This window comes from Lissotriton vulgaris, chromosome 9 (assembly GCF_964263255.1).
Source record: "Lissotriton vulgaris chromosome 9, aLisVul1.2, whole genome shotgun sequence".
NCBI classification, from domain to species: Eukaryota; Metazoa; Chordata; class Amphibia; order Caudata; family Salamandridae; genus Lissotriton; species Lissotriton vulgaris.
In genome coordinates, this window is record NC_141697.1 from 478,504,334 (window position 1) to 478,520,925 (window position 16,592).

The following is a 16,592-nucleotide window of genomic DNA, read 5'->3' on the forward strand; positions in this document are numbered from 1 at the left end:
AAATAATTGGGGAAGCATGGTAATTAGTCTATAGGTGCATTTCTACTTTGTGATCCTGTAATTCATTTTCATTAAATATAGTGAAGAGTTGCTACTTCATCAATGTACAGTTGCAATTATTTTTTCTTCTTTGTCAGTACTCCATTTAATGCCACTGACACAATCTCAAAGTGTAGAATGTGCAGCTTAAAGGACATATAGGAAACTTCATATGCATTGTTGTTGCCATTACTCGCGCACCTCTGTCTCTGGTGCAGCGTATATCTGCCCTGCGGTACCTATAGCTCTTTAGGGTTGCTCAATTAAACTGATAGTGTTGGTCAATCATGCTCTTAGCTGCACTCAATTATTCTCTTACCTGTGGGCCAAATATGGCCTCTAGAGAAGCTGAATTATATCTCAGGTGAATTACTGATATGTGTCTACCTCAGTTTTACCCTGTGGTACTGCTTAAATATGCCCAGGGCATTGCTCAATTATCATGCTGCCACTTGCTTTTTTGCTCCCTGTTGTGATGCTCAAACAGACTTCTACTGAGGCTCAATTTTTGCCCCAGTTTAGCTAAATTAGCCTCTGTGTCTTTGAGACTCAAATATGCCCATGGTGCTAATCAACCTTTAACAGCCATTTTAGGCAGCATTCAAACTGATTGATGCAAATTAAAGTGTTCATTGAATAGTCCGGGGTCTATGGCCATCCTGGAAAAAGTGGCAAAGGTCTCATTGCACCTGGGGGAGAAATCAGGAGCTGAGATTCTGGAGACCAAGGTCCTAAGTATAGGTGGCGGAATTTCACCCAAACGATAACTCTGGGTGAAAGTTGGCCACCCACAGTTCCAAGCAGCTCTGTCTAAATGTAATAGGCCCGCAAACACCTAAACCAAATATTCCAGGCCAGAGGCACCGTACCAGTTTTTATTGCTGCAATCAACAGATCAAGTAGTCCCATATTTTCGACCACTGCAGAAGCACGGTGGAAGAAGCAATGTTACCCTAGACCAGCTAAGCCTTCCTTAACCTACCACCATATCAATACACATAAATATTACATTGTGTGTCCAATTCACAATAAAATCTAATATTTGTACCTTCAGGTCTTTGCAAGCGCATGGGTGAAAATAAATGACATCATGCAATCCCCCAAAACATTCCAGATTATTATTAGAAATCTAATCTGTAGCAGCTTTCCATTTTTTTATGAAAGCCTGTCTACACCCGTGTCTTGGTATCGCTCTAGGGGCGGCTCCTCCATTGGAGCCGAGGAGCGTAGTCACACTTAAATTACCCCCAAATCCCCAGAGATGAAAAATAAAATGGTAATTTATTTCCATTTTATTGTTCATTATTCTGCCCTGAACAGAGTGTTCCAATGGGGTGGGGCCTGCTGAGTGGTTGCAGGGAGAAGGGGGAGGCAGAGGGCTGCCTGTGGTCTGTTTAAAGTGCATGTGTCTCTTTGGCCGGCAGTCTGGAGATGTCCACCCAGATATGCACACTTTAAACTTCTCAACCCAGTTGTCTAAAGAGAGCAAATTAACGCCTCCAGAGCACTGGTGAGCAGGGAGAGAGGCCACTTCCTCCAGGCAGAGTGCTGCTCTCATGCTGGTAAACAGCATATGAGCCCCGCTAGGATGGGGTCAGGCAGTTTGCTCGTGCCCGCACTTCAGTCGAGGAAAGATGGGGTCCGGAGCAAAGGACGTGTCCAGTAGGTGTTTACATTTTTTTTTAATTTGCGCACACCCTGCCCCCCCTCCCTGTAGCTGTCAGCCGCCACTGTATTTATCGGCACATTAGTACAATTAGCACAATTATGACTGCTGACATGGCAGTATCTTTGTGCAATAGTACATTTTTGTTCTCCACTGAGAACAATTTTCCCATTGAGAAACTCCTTCTCCTGGAGTCCCACAAGGTGTAAAAGTCTTCTAATCTCCATCCCACTCTGGAAAGGGATTTACTTTTGCCTTTCACTGGATACATTTCTGACCATTTACTGGGTGGGACAGTGTTAAAGAGGAGTTTATGAATATCCACAAAGTGTTTTTGGGTGTTAACAAACTTTGAAGGCAAACCATACCTATGAACATCCACTTCCCATCCCTGGTGTGGGGTTTCCTCTCACATAAGCTTACCCTGCTGGGTGGTATGTAAAATAAAAGGGTCTCTGGCTGCACGGTAATGTTATGTGAACTCCTTGCAAATTTTACATATAAGTTAAATCATCATACACAAACGGCATTGTGAATTGACACCTGTATATTTTTTTACTCTCTATGCCATGCTTTTTCAAAGAGTAAAGTAAAATAAGCACCACTAGTATCAGTCACTAAGGGGGAAAAGAAAGAGAAGTCTTGAGTTAAAGCAGACAACACCTAGGTTCCTGAATTGTGCGCACCTGAGCGCAGACATCTGTTGTGGCTTGCATGTGGAATAAGGGAGCATACAGGCACCACCATCAAAGCAAATGAGGGGATCACTCACTATAAGACAAGAGCTAAACATGCAGAGTATCTGCTCTGTTAGTTGTCTTTTGAGCCTGTACTCAGGTGGCCTGGACTGAGAACCAAAAGCTGCCATGACAAATATGTTTAAATTAGCCTTGTTCCCTTGCTTGCCTGTGTCATTCATTCAATTCGTAATCTGATTCTCTTCTTCTCTTCTCACTCTCTTATCCCTCTATCTCTGATCTCTCTCGATACTCCCTTCCTCTTTCACTGCACTCTCTTTCCTTCACCACTGACTCCCTTTCCCTCCTCTCTCTCTTTTTTCGCCTTTGGTATTCCTGTTGTAATAAAACCCTGAGGGTTGGAGGAAGTGACAAAGAAGCCACAGGAGGCGACAGATCTTCAAAAGACAGCCCTCATTGGCTCCAGGGCCTAGACCGTTCTTTAGCCCACTCTGCCACCCCAGTTCAGACATGGCTATATGCATATCAGTCTGACCCTGTGCCTCATGGGAACAGTCCAGCCCGAACTGCCAAGCCATGCCTTCCCTGGACCGGAAACAAGCTTCCGAGGACCGGTTTCTGGCATTCCAGCCGTCTTCAGCCCGGCTTGCTTGAATCCAGTGGCAAAGTGAGCAAGGGATTCACGTCTGAGCATACCCTGCCTGTCAATCACTGACATCTTGTCACAAAGTAGGGTGGGTTACAGTGTATTCACTGAGCAGTAAGATGATCCCACAACAGGTAGTGCAAACACACTTTGGCAGAGCAGTGGGGTGGTCTCACTTGTAAAGTGGGTGAGGTGCATGTGCTGAGCTGTGTGCTCGTCCCTACATTTAACGGAGAACCACATTGAACTCTCCTGCTATTAGTCTGGAACGCTTGCTTCACATGTTCTCTACGTCATCCTAGTCCCCAATTTTTACACCGCACTACTTTGTAAAGTCACTTTCTGCCCCGGCACTGGTGTAGTATGCCCAGAATGACAGCAGCATACAGTTTCAATAGCGGTGTTTGGGTTTGTGGAGCCTAGGAATTTTTTTCTTTAACAAGAACTGGTTCTCAACGTGTATCAGACGTGAACTTCATTATGTTAATTTAGGTAATTTAAATATTTTTACAGTTTGATAAACTGTTCAGTACCTCATCACTGAATATGTGATGATGAAATTTACTACTTGAGATATGGGACGATGATTGTGTGTTGCTTTCATTTCCTGCTGAAATGTTAATATTTCACAGGCTTATACTTCTGAAGAAAGAGATAATAAGCATTATGAAATGAACTGACGTACTTATGTTCCCAGGTGGAAAAAGAAGAAATGTATTGTTAGCAGTGTTGGACGATGATTGATCAGTGAAGGATGTTTGGGATGAAAGACATTCCCAAAAATACCAAAAAACGAACAGTTATAAATTAATGATTAGTGAAGATCAACAACTGGATATTGGGAAAATTGATTCTGTATTGTGCCCAAGTCGTCTTGCACCACTGAGTGAGCATGACTGATAGCCTAGATTTAGACTTTCATACATTTACCCATGGGCCATTTTGTTGTATATCCACTTCTTGTATTCATGAGTATTTGTTTTGTCAAGAGTAAAAGCAGACAATTCATGTATAATACAGTTCACAATAATAGTGCATACAAGGAAGCAGAATGGCTGGACTAAATTGAGAGAGAAAGAAGTGCTTGTGTCTCCTAACAATACCAGTAGATGTTGCATTATGTGAACCAAATCCAGACAAATATCATAAGCAGCTCAAGTGTTACTTACATGGGAGCACTAACCTCTAGTGCCATCCATAGAGACTGACTGAAACAGGCGCTCTGTTGCTATGTGTTGAAATAATGTTGTTTCACTGTATGCATAACTAGATGAATGACTCCAATCCTAAATGTGCCAGTCCACAGCTAACTTTTAGTCAGTCAATGGTTCAGATGTACAAACTGAATTTTGTAGTACTACATTACTTATACTAATCACATTGTACAAAATGCTGTTCACAAACTTACATATGGAAACCTCTGCCTCAGGTGCGCCTATTAATGAATTCCACTCTTACTAAAAACATCCTACGTTTTTCAGGGGTCTTTTCAATGGTAACTCAGATATTAGAGATAAGAGATTGGTCAGTACAATTGGCAGACCTTTACCCTGACATTGATTTTTCTCACATGAACAGCTCTAGTACAATAGTTTTAAAGATCTTATTATCTACCCTCTCCTGAGCGATGGATTGCATAGGCATAATACTACGCTTGTCCCAAATGACTAGGGGAGAAAGTGTGACACTCTAAGCTTATCTTATGATGGGCAACAAAAGGGTACTCTAAAGAAGAGAGTAGGACGAGGTTTAGATGTAGTAGAGTAGCTGTGTAAAACTCCTAACAATGAAATTCTCCTTTTTCTAGACTCACCTTGGCTGCCGTCCGCTGTAGATTTTCTCTTCCTATGTATGAAGCTCTTTGGAGGATGCTCCGCTCCTGTTTTGCAATAACTGCTGTTAGAGTACTCTTGCAGCTCTGGAATTGCCTCAACAATTCAATCACATTTTCACATTGCTCTCGACTTGCAGGGGAAAAAAACATTTGTTATACAATATATCTTGTTTACTTTTCATAATCACGCTTCTATAATTCTTCTCATCTAAAAGCATTTTTGGATATTCACTTAATTGTCCCACATTTGCATGTTCTGGTCTACCTTCACATGTTGGAGCTTTTTAGCTTTTTAATCTTTAGGCTTTTATTTTTTAACCTAACACCAATTTACAGTCACAGCTTTGCCTTTAATGTTCCACCAAAACAATGCTTTATATTATTGGGATTTCAAGGAATATTCAGGCAATACCTAAACCGGACAGACATCACTTACCAGTTTAATAACTGTCCAAGGCTTTAATTGAAAAACAAGATCTAATGTTCTCCTGCAATGTTGCAAATTGAATACAATTTCAAATGTGTTAGTTACAGTTGTAGTCAGTCTTTTGTTCTTATTTTCTAACTGCCCAATTCTTTCAATTATTTCTGATGATTCAGTAAGATCCGTTATACCTCTTGCTACTCTCAATAGCACAAACACAGTCAATCAGACTACACTAACAAACACCCCTACCACAAAGATATTTGTAGTTGAGTTAAGAGTGTGTAAAGCTACTAGTTGGTAGGAGTCCTTGTACTTCAAACTGGAATGCTGATAAAAGCAGGTTTCAAAAGATATCCCTGCAATGGTTCTATGGTACCATCATTTTGTTGTCAGAACAACTAACATGTATGTATATTGTCCTAAATAATGTTAAAAAAATATTGATCATTTGGAATATTAAATAAAACATCCACATGCAAATGACCAATACGTTTAGAATATGATATTCAGACCTCAATGTTTATGTCAGACAATATGTCTGCATACATTATTTTTGACATACAACCGCAGAGGTTAAGGTCAGCAGGAAAAGACAAAGTGCCCAAAAATCAGGAAGGATAGGCCAAGAAATTTCAGCCAGCCTTGAAGTAGTAGGGGAGAGTTTGACTATTCTTAGTTACTACTGTTTTAGGTAAAATGCCTCATGTTAGAGGCAAAATCATATTTAATGAGTGGGGCTGGAGGAGCGGGACGGGTGGAAAGGGACCATGCAGAGGAAATCAAAATGGAAGTTAACTTGTAGAGACATATGTAAAAGCTGTTTTGGAAAGGCTCACAGTTTAGAAAGGACCTTGGCTACGATTGAGTAATATGAGAAATCAATGCCATGCAACTGTCCTAGTTAATGCACAAAAAAGGTGATGGGAGGAACACTTTCAAAAAGGCTGACTGCAGGCAATTGCTTGAGGCAACAATCCAACCTATTGTTTTTCACCCATGTACCACTCAAAAAAAAGGTTTCACCTTACACAGATCTCTGCAGATCCTGCTCGTCATGGAAAAAGTCCCTACTAAACTGCCAGGTAAGGCGGCCTGCAGAAGGGACCACAAGGAACCCATCAGTGAGGCAAACCATAGAGTTGTTTTTAATATGGGGTAAACACCCATGCCCCCTATTTGCATCTTTTTGTGAACATTTTATTTTATAGGTTGACAGGCCACCATGCATTGTCCAGAACAAAGTGTTCCTCCCAAACAGAAGGACCCCTGTCTACTCTGTGTTTAATTTCAAACAGTTTTCCTGAATCCAAACTGCAACATGAGTCAAACAGTTGTTTAAATTATTTGCCACTGTACTTTCCTCATCCGGGATTGATACTATTATTTGTGTGTCATCTGCTTAGGAAATGGCAGAGAAAACAAAGAATTGAATAAGTTACACAAGGGGAGTGATATAAATATTAAAGAGCGTGGGAGATAAAGAAGACCCCTGAGGCACTGCACAGAACAGAGAGACAGCAACAGATTTTAAATTCTTCATCTCCACAGTTTGTTTCTTGTTAGTCAGGAAGGAGCTTAATAGGGCCAAGGAAGGGCCTCCTCTACCAAACCTCTCCAGCTGGTTGATAGGAACTTCATGGTTCACAGTGTCAAAAAGCGGCTGAGAGGTCTGGGAGATTCAACACTGCCCTAACTCCTTCGTTCACCAGCCTTTGGATTTCCTCAGTAGCAACCACTAGGGTTGATTCAGTACTATGTTCCGGCTGTGTTGGGATGGGTTCCAAATGTTATTGGAGTCCAAACAAACTGCGAGATCCTTATTTAAAGCCTTTTCAAATATTTTCACAGGGAAAGGCAGGCAAGAGATTGGACAATAATTCTTAGTCACTGTGGGGGTCCAGTGAATGTCTTTTTTAAATCAGTTCTTTAAAAAAAATTGAAAGAACTGAAACATTCAATTAGTCTCACTACTTTACCCTCCATTATGGAAAGACCATGCTGCCCGTCGTTTCCATAGGAGCAGCCTGAGATAAGCATGCAGATACATCTGGTGGGCTGGAATTGTGAACTGCTGCAAATTCCTCATGAAAACAGCCTAACTTTGAAAAAATTCTGCTAATTCATTGCAAAAAGTTGATATGTAATAAGGGTTTTTCCTCTGATTACAACCAGAGAGAATAGTAACTGTTTTGAACAATTCTCAGGTGGAGTTTTTGGCCACCTTTTTTTTATCCGAAAAATATTGTGTTTTCACTAATGACTATATAGTAGAAAACAGTCATGTATTGTGGTCCCTTGAAGAGGATGTTATAGAAATGTTTTAAATCAAGCCTAGTGACACATTAAAATGAATTGTAACTGGGGGTGATATTTGTCCTGCAGGTAATGCCCCTTTCCAGTAGGGAGTGTAAGAGAGGAGGCAAACACGCATACTCAAGAATGCATCTCAAAGAATTTTGTAAACAATCATCAATTTGCTTTCTGCCTCCAAATTCTGTCTTTAACAAATCATAGTTAAATAAAAAGATTGAATTGGCATCTTTGAAATGTTTCAACTCACCATTCTATTATTGAGAGCCTGACGTCCTCGTGTAAAGTTTCAGTACTTCTAAAGATTTCATCAGCTTTTTCTCCTTTTATGCCCTTAAATTCTAGAAGATGAGTAACAATTTCTTCAATGCTGTCTCTTTCCTGTTCATAAGAATCCAGCTCCTTTTCCAGGTCAACAAGTGAATTTATCCTGTTGGTTAGAAGAGAAGTAATGTTGCGCGAGTGTCGCATTGCAGTTGCAAAACATCATTAAAGCACCCCAATAAAGAAACATGGTGAAGTTATAAAATTAATTCAGTATCCTCAATAATAATCCAATGAAAAGTAATGTGGATTAGTACATTTAGGAATGGGCACAAAGGTTTGAATTCAGATTGAGGAATATGTCACTTCGACTTTACTGTTGTCATCTTCTTTGCTGAATCTAAACAACCTCAAATGTTTGCATCTGTTGATAATAGAAATAACAGGGTACATTATATACATTTTATTTTTGGCTTAACAATGGATATCAAGGGGTTCTCTGATAGTGAAAATGTCATATTTGAATGTCCAGGAAAACTATAAATATAAAATGTATACACAGGCAAAATCAATTAGAAATATGGACATATCTGTAACAAAAATTCCTGACACAGATTGTCACAAAAATGTGAAATATGTTATCCCCACTGCAAGGTGCCAACCAATTCTCCGATCTCTGACCTGTGGTTAAGGCGGTCCTAATTCATACATTCTGTAGGAAGGATCTCTTTTTGTATGATCATCCTCCCCTCCACCCACCCAGGTTTTTGGACTGACGCTGCTGTTTTTTTGACTCTGTAGTGCACTGTGCCGTCCTGTGCGGTCCGCACAGGACGTCGGAGTCCATAAGCCTACCGTGCACGTCCGATAGCCTTTGTTTTTATTGACTGCCTGAGGCCCACCATTAAAACAGTCTTTGGGACACCAGGACAGTATTTTAAACCTCACTCAGAGCACACTCACAGGACCCTCACGAACCAAAAAAACCCGCTCCGCAGTAATCTGGCGTCGAAGCACACTTGAGGTACACTCGGTACCTCGGGTGGGGCCCGATGATGAAGCATGCCACCAACTAGGTTGGTGGGTGAGGGCCTTCATAAAACCTTATGGTTTTCCTCCACCCGCAGACATACAAACAATTTAAACCAGAGCTAGTTCTCATTGATTACTAACATATAAACTGGGGAAACAGACTAGCCTCTCTAGTTCTCCTCTCTCTCTTTTTGATTACAACATTTCTTTTATTTTTTCCATTTCCTCCCCTGTGACCCATCCCCGGACCGCCGTTAAATATCAGCCACCACTGCCACTAAACATATTACTCCAAGATATCCAATTAATTGTTACATTAAACCTAAGTCATTGCTGAGATCAGGTTCAAGATGACCTTTAATAGGCAGGTGGCTTTAGAAAGTCACCACTTTTTTGCTCAAACCTCCAGTAGCCTTTCCTGTCTGTCTGCAGCTGATGGCACCGAAAACAGCATGCTCCCTCTGCTAAGAAGTGTAAAGTGCTCCCAGGACCAGGAATAAAATAGAACTGTTGATGGGAAGAGTAGTGATCTCCTCCAGCAGGATGACTACTGTGTGGTAGGCACCGATAGCCCAACTTCAAAGAGGATACCACCTCAGTTAAGCATATGGCAACCACACCTCGACAGGCCTGTTCCTCGGTATAGGCAGACAGGCTGACATCTCTTTCAGATGGAGAAACCCGTTGCTGAACTGGTGTTCCAGTTAAGTGGCTCATTATGCTTTGCATACCCCAGCTGTGTGCCTAGGGCTCCTTAAAGGGGAAGAAGACTTGCACATCTTTTATATGGGTAGAAAAGGGCATCCTAGGATTGTTTGATGACCAGACCCCCAGGAAGTAATGCAAAGTGGGACTGGTTACCTCGTGGAACTATTGCCCCATTGGCTAATAGTGAGTCCTCCTTTCCCACAAACATGAACATGACATAAACTGGCACCACAGACACACAATCCTCAGATCACTAATAGATTAGAAACAAGACAGAAGGATTGCTCTGCTGTTCCCTGGACCCACCAAAGAGAGACTGCATCAAAGATTAGATTACGCCTGTTGTACTTGTGGGACCCACAAAGAGGACTGTGCCTGCTGTGCTCACTCATAGTAAAGAGCTCCACTTGTTTCAGGACAGAAGAAGTGACTCCAAGGGATAGTTGACTAGCCTCCTATTAAGCTTAAAGACCCTCAAAAGCAGTGGAAACCTGCCCTCCATGAGGGCACAGCTATCCAAGGGCACCTATCCTGGCTGGAAGCCGAAGTGCCTTCTGTGCAACCAAGTCCTAAACTTTCAGAGGTGTCGCAAAGTCAGTGGGACAAATAGCCGACAACAAAGTGGGCGCTGGTCCCCAGAAAGAAAGATTTGCATACATGTAAGCAACCGCGGAGATTGCTAAAACGTGGAGAACAGTTGGCCAGTGGTGACTGGATCTGCACAGGCCTCGACTGCAGCGTCAAAGGAGAATGAGTCCTGAGGCTGAAGGTGACCCCTGACTCTCATGGACACCAGGGTAGCCCCAGGAACAGTTGCTGCATTTCTTCAGCACCCTGTATCACCAAACTCAAGATCTCGTCTTGGCTGGACTGAGGTAAGGACCAAAGTGCACTGTGGACCCTTAGACTACTGGACATGACAGGTAAGTGTCTTTCTGGACGTCTGGGTTTTGTGATTCTTGGTATTCATGCACAATAGTTAAAACATCTAGGGGATCTCTGTCCTTGTCTTAAAGACAACGCTGGGACTGACATGCCTTCAATTGATGGAGTAGTTTTAAATGCCCATATCTATTTGTGTGACACATTCTGTACACTTTGGAAATTGGTAGCTAGCATCCAAGATTCAAGGGACACTGCACTTTGGTGTCAATCACCATGCCTTTAATGCTTCTTGTAATAAAAGATACAAATAATGTAAGTGATTTAAATAGTAAAAGGAATCTCTTGTCAAGTGTTTTTTTCCAGTGCTTTTTTAAATAACAATGGTTCTCTAAAGACTAACTCTGGTGCACATTTGGAAACATTTTAAATTACTATTGGAATAAATACTTCAAAACAAAGGTGGTCATTAAAAAGTATTTACTACAAATAAAGCATAGATATATTTCAGAGGGGAGAGTAAAGTGCTCAGTATTCATCATGCTCACCTGGTGATAAATAAAGATGGGCGCTAGTATGTATATATAAAAAAACAATCGAATTAGGTCAGCCTAGCTGTTCTGGGTTCACAAATGTGGATACACTGCACCTTCTCTTGGAATTAGCAAAAGGACCTACTATGCATATTAAATTTACCACATTTCAGATATGCAGCTTGCATCTAAGGACTTCATCAGACAATAGTCACTGAGGGGACGTCTAGAGATTTGTGCCTGGTTATTGGAATGAGTCAGGAGTAGAACAAAGGACTGGACCATTAATTGCACCAGTTAAGGGCAGGAGCAGAAAAAAGTCCTCTAGGTCCAGGACCAAAGGCCAGGAGAGTGAAGGCAGTGGTTTCCTGGCAGCATAAACCATCACCGTACAGACAGGAGACTCAATCGATTGCTGCATAAACTTTGCGAATTAATAACAAGATGCCTTCATTTTGGTGGAAGAATTAATATCACCCATTTTACTGTGTGATCACAATCAGCTAGTTACTGTGTCATATATGATTGTAAACATGGTTTAACTAATCAACATTTCTGCAACATCCTTGTTGTGCTGCTGTATTTTTTGCTTTCAGGTTAATACTGGTATTCTCTGCCATTTAGTGATCATAAGCAGCTTTTAGTATGCATAGTCAGGGACACTGATTTAACAACTATAGTGCTTTACGATTCTGTTTTGTTAGGTGCTACGTTTTAGGCAGTTCCTATCATTTAAAATCTAATTTGTGCCATAAACTTGAGTCATTAATGAAGTGTTGTGTACTCACAGCTCTCGCTGGGCATTCCCATCTTTATTGCAACTGTGCTAAGTGTGCTGGACTGTATTTGGACTGGCCATACACTACATCACTTCAAGCCCTGACCAATTGTCAACATCTACCCCGAGAGTTAAGGTGGCTCCTAAAGTCCAACTCTGCATTTCAGAAACAGTACCCAGTGCACTGGTTAGTGTGGTTTCTCATTTCTATAGTGCTTGGTAACCCCAGCAAGTAGGAGCAGGGTGCAAAATGACTAGGAGCAGTACCCGTAATTACACACCTTGTTCCACGATACCATCCCGATTGATTGTGTCTTGATCATCCTTCATTACACCACCTCAGGGAATGGGGGCATTCTGTATAGTCGTTCATGCTTCTCTGCACAAGCTGCAGTTGGTTTGGTATGGTGCAGATAATTGTGGAAAAGGCATTCTAAATGAAAGTGAATCCCAAAAATGTACCATTCCTCTGACACTACAATGTCGATGACTCTTGGCGTCACTTAAAAATGCTAACACATATATATGTACTTTTCAGAAAATATACAACTGCACATGGATTCACTGCATGCAATAAGCTGAAGCTGTCAATCTAGTCAAAATATTGCATGCAGAGATTTATCGTCTTCCAGGCAAAAGTCACCAGGAAGACGCTTTGATTATGGAACCTTCTCATTAAATCTGGTGTGGAAATAAGTTAAGGTAAATGTGTAACGCAACAAAAGCAGAGAAAATTGCATCTAAGAGCTGTCTTGCAAAAACACATGGTTACATATGAAAATGACTCCTGCAGAGATGTAGACCCATGTAAAAACAGACAGAAAAGACACTTACCTTAGTTGGACTGCGTGAATTGTGGGATCTTTCAAGCCTATCTTCCCTATCCGATGACTGATATCTTGAATATTCTTTAAAAGTTCATCATGCTTTGTGAAAAATGATTCCTGCAGCTCCCTCTGTTGTACAGCATCTCCTTGTTCATGGATAGACTGCTGAAGTTGTTCTAGCTTTTCAGAAAACTTTGCTACAAGTTTTTCACAAGAAGTGTTTTCACCGCTTTCTGGATCTTCCAGGCTGATAACTGCAGTTTCCAGATCCTCATCCAAACTTTTTGCTTTGTCTCTCATCAAAGAAATGTAATCCTTTAAGGCTTCCACTTTCAGTTTCTTTTCCTCCAGTTTATGAAGATCCATTGCTGAAACGTTTGCTGCTTCCTCGACTGCCATTTTTGCCTCCTTTAGTGATAATAGAAAACTTTCAAGTGCTTTGAGGATGGTCTCATTGTTGTGCATTTTATTGCTTGTTTCTTCACACTGTTTCTTGTACTGCTGTGCAATGTTACGTGCAGCTTCAAAATCGACTGGGTCAACTTCATCTACTACCGAAATATCAGAGGTCTCAAGTTTATTACATATGTCTATCTGATCTTCCAGAGAGCTTTGTACATCCTAAAATAGAAAACACACAAGAGATAATAGCAATAAATAAATGGAGAGAATGTTTTTTTAATGTATTTACAGTCCACTCTTAGAAAAATGAAAGAAAGTGCACTGATACCTTCTGAGGTAAAAATAGCGCTACATCTAAATAATAGATAAAATAAATAAATTGAACAACTTGCTTGCACATTTTTTCGTAATTTTTAAAAGCGCTTTCCACATTTAGTAATTTCTGTCACATTTGTTTTGGCTCTCCACAAAGGTATTCCCCTTTCTATTTTATGGAGTTCTATAGTCCTGTCTAATGGCATTCTCCGTGATTTTATACAGCAGCTATAATGGCCATTAATTATTTTCAGTCACTGATCAAGGTGGTGCTTACGCAATATGAACATTAGGTAATATCAACATATAACATTTCTTTTATTCTAGACCTCATACGTGTGTACTAATACAATAAATCTCCCACTGTATATTTACTTGGCGTCAGATTTTGGCACTTGGTTGAAATGTCATCACGCATCTCTTGAGAAGAGAATGTCCCCTGGGTGGTATAAAGAAGCGTTAAGTTGCCCTGATCTTGTTTGCACGCAGAGGCATCTCCCCATTGCATGAGTGAGGTCCTGTGCCTGGAGAGGTGCACCAAGTATGCCCTCATTGTACTGATTATGAACCACTGTCCTTGTCATGGGTTTAACACATGGAGTGATAGTGGCAGTGTACTGTGAATTGTGAATCCATAGTTATGGTAAGATCTTTTTTGTGTCACTGGATTGGAGGCCTAATGGCCCACTCTGGTAAAGTTCTGCTTATGTGTGCTTACCCAGATCCTACAGCTAACATTCCCAGTCTATGTTGTGTGTGTCTTTCTGTGTAGCCTCTGTGGTACATGCACGGTGTGCATGAGTGCATCAGAGTAATGTATTTTTGTTGGATACATTATGGATACCCCAAGACTCGCCTTGTTTACATGTTGAGGTTAGGTTAGTTTTCCAGATAGTAGAGGTGTATTGCTGACTTTTCGGAAGGTGGAGGGAGGAGAGCTTGATAGAGGCGTTGGGAAAGAGGAGACAAGGCTCCTTTAGGGAACTTTAACAAGAGGAGCTACTGATTAGGCTTCCTATCTTACTGCCATTTGGCAGATAGTGGGGGGGGAAAAGGTGATACAGCAGTCTATGTTGTTCAATTGAAAGGGACACCTTAGGTGAGGCCAGTTTTTTGTCTTTTCCCTGATTGATTGCTCATCAGTGTGGCTGATGAAAACCAGGTGTACAAATATCACACCTTTTTGTGCTTCTGTTATGGGAACTCCAAGGTAGAATCTACCCTACTGAGAGGATCATCACACTACACTGCAGTTGTGTCTGGAGAGCCGCCTGTAGAGGACACTTAAAAGGAGAACCAACTCAAACTGGTTCTGAAAGTGGATACGCATGAATGAATTAATGAATGGATCACATTTATAGAGCACACGGCTAGTCAACGTGAGTGTCCCGTCACTAATGGTCTCCATCCATCTCTCCAGGTAAACTTTAGTTGCAGAATGGCCAGGTTTTAAGTTGTTTTCTAAAAACCGCCAGGTCGGTTATAGATCTAAGAGTCAGCTGGAGTAGATTCCAGGCCTGGGCTCCCAGAAACCTAAAGGATCTTCCACTGGAACGTGCTCGGCACATCATGGGAACCAAGGCCAGGCCGTTCGAGGAAGACCTCAGCGTTCTGGATGGCGAGTAATGGGTCACGCTCTTCCCGAGATAGCCTGCACCTATGCCTTGTAAAGCTTTGAAAAACAGCACTATAGCTTTGAACTTAATACTCTTGCACACTGGAAGCTTTTGTAGAGCTGTAAGGTGGAGGGACATATGGGTCCTAGGATTAAGCCAAAGCACCAGTCTCGCTGCTGCATTTTATACTACCTGAAAGCAGTTGAGAATATACCCTGAGCACCCAGGTACAAGACATTTGCATAATACAGTCTGGAGGTGACAGGCGTGTGAGAGAACTATCATTAAAGATGCCCAGATCATTGACCTGATTTGAGCAGAAGGTGCAGAAGACATATCCCTTAACACCAGAGTCTCCACTCAAGCATGGCAGTGAACCAAGAAAGATAATCTCCGATTTCTCAGGATTCACTTCAATTGGTTCCTCAACAGCCAATTAAACACCCTGGAGAGGCATAATCTGATCTTCTTGCCCTCAAAATCTGGCCCTTTTTCGCAGGTAAAAAGCCGCTGAGTATCATTGACGTATGAAATTATTTTAGCCCTGCATGCTTCATGTCTACTTACCCACTTGTTCGAGTTTCAAGTTCTCAATAACCAAGGAAGGAGTACTCTCCAGAGTACTTAGAGGACCGCTGTGCAACCAGATCTGGCGTCTGCCTAATAGTCACCTTCCCTGAGGTGAGGGAATATCACCTAAGTCTACCACTTGCTGAAACAGCAAATTATGTGTTCTGAATTGCCTAGAAGCCAGCTTGCCTGATGAAAAGAACCCTTTTATATACCTGTTGGAGGAGTGACTGTCCAGGTGAATCAGGGGGGTGTGCGATTCCAGTGCAGTGGGCTGGCAGACGAGAAGGAACTTATAGAGTGAGGGACGTGATCTGGTGTCAGAGTGCCCAGACCCTCCTGTGAGATTGCCGGTAGGAATCATGAAGATTGGGGCTTAATGTTAGAAATTGGGGTGTTGGTTGACTGGGGTAGGAATCCTGCTCAAGCAGCAACCATAATCCTAGTAGGCTTAAGAGGCAGGCAAACCCTATATTAACCTAGACTCACCTTCTGGTAAATTGGCACATAGCAGTGAGGCTAAACTTAGAGGCAATTTGTAAAGTATTTGTGCAACTCTTCAAACTGTGATAACACCACATAAAAATATTCCACACCAAGTTTAGGAAAATAGAGTAGAACTGGAGACATTAAATTACAAAGTTAAAATAGCACCAAGAAGCATATAAAGAACTACTTGGAAAATCTAGTTGCGACAGAAAGGGACAAAGTCACAGGTTCAGGCAAATCGCAATGGAGGGCGGAACAGCTACAGGGTCCCAGTTGGGCCTGCTGAACAAAGTACCATAAATCCTCGTTGCGTAGCATTGCGTGTGCAGCAGAGGCAATGCGTTGGTTCTGAGTTGCTACTAGGCTGCAGTGTGAGGTCATGATGCAATAACAGCAAGGATCCTATCAATGGCATTTGTGATTCGAAGTCTGGTGTTGAGGATGCAAGGTGCAGCCGAGGCAATGCGTAGGTTCTGATGCGATGCGAAGTTTTGACGTTGTTGTCGAGGCTGCTATCGATGAAGAATGCAAGGTGCTTGCCCCGGAAATATCATCA

General features: G+C 41.7%; 1 protein-coding gene across 1 annotated transcript in view; it reads right to left on the reverse strand.

The window, feature by feature from the left end:
• Positions 1 to 16,592, reverse strand: part of SYNE2 (spectrin repeat containing nuclear envelope protein 2) — a 1,750,628-nt gene that overhangs the window by 1,362,539 nt on the left and 371,497 nt on the right. Inside the window, exons 30-32 of the mRNA XM_086937933.1 lie at positions 12,652 to 13,265; positions 7,871 to 8,050; positions 4,863 to 5,013 (exon numbers count right to left, since the gene is read on the reverse strand). Coding sequence (XP_086794059.1) covers positions 4,863 to 5,013; positions 7,871 to 8,050; positions 12,652 to 13,265 — 945 coding nt within the window. The remainder of the gene's footprint in view (positions 1 to 4,862; positions 5,014 to 7,870; positions 8,051 to 12,651; positions 13,266 to 16,592) is intronic.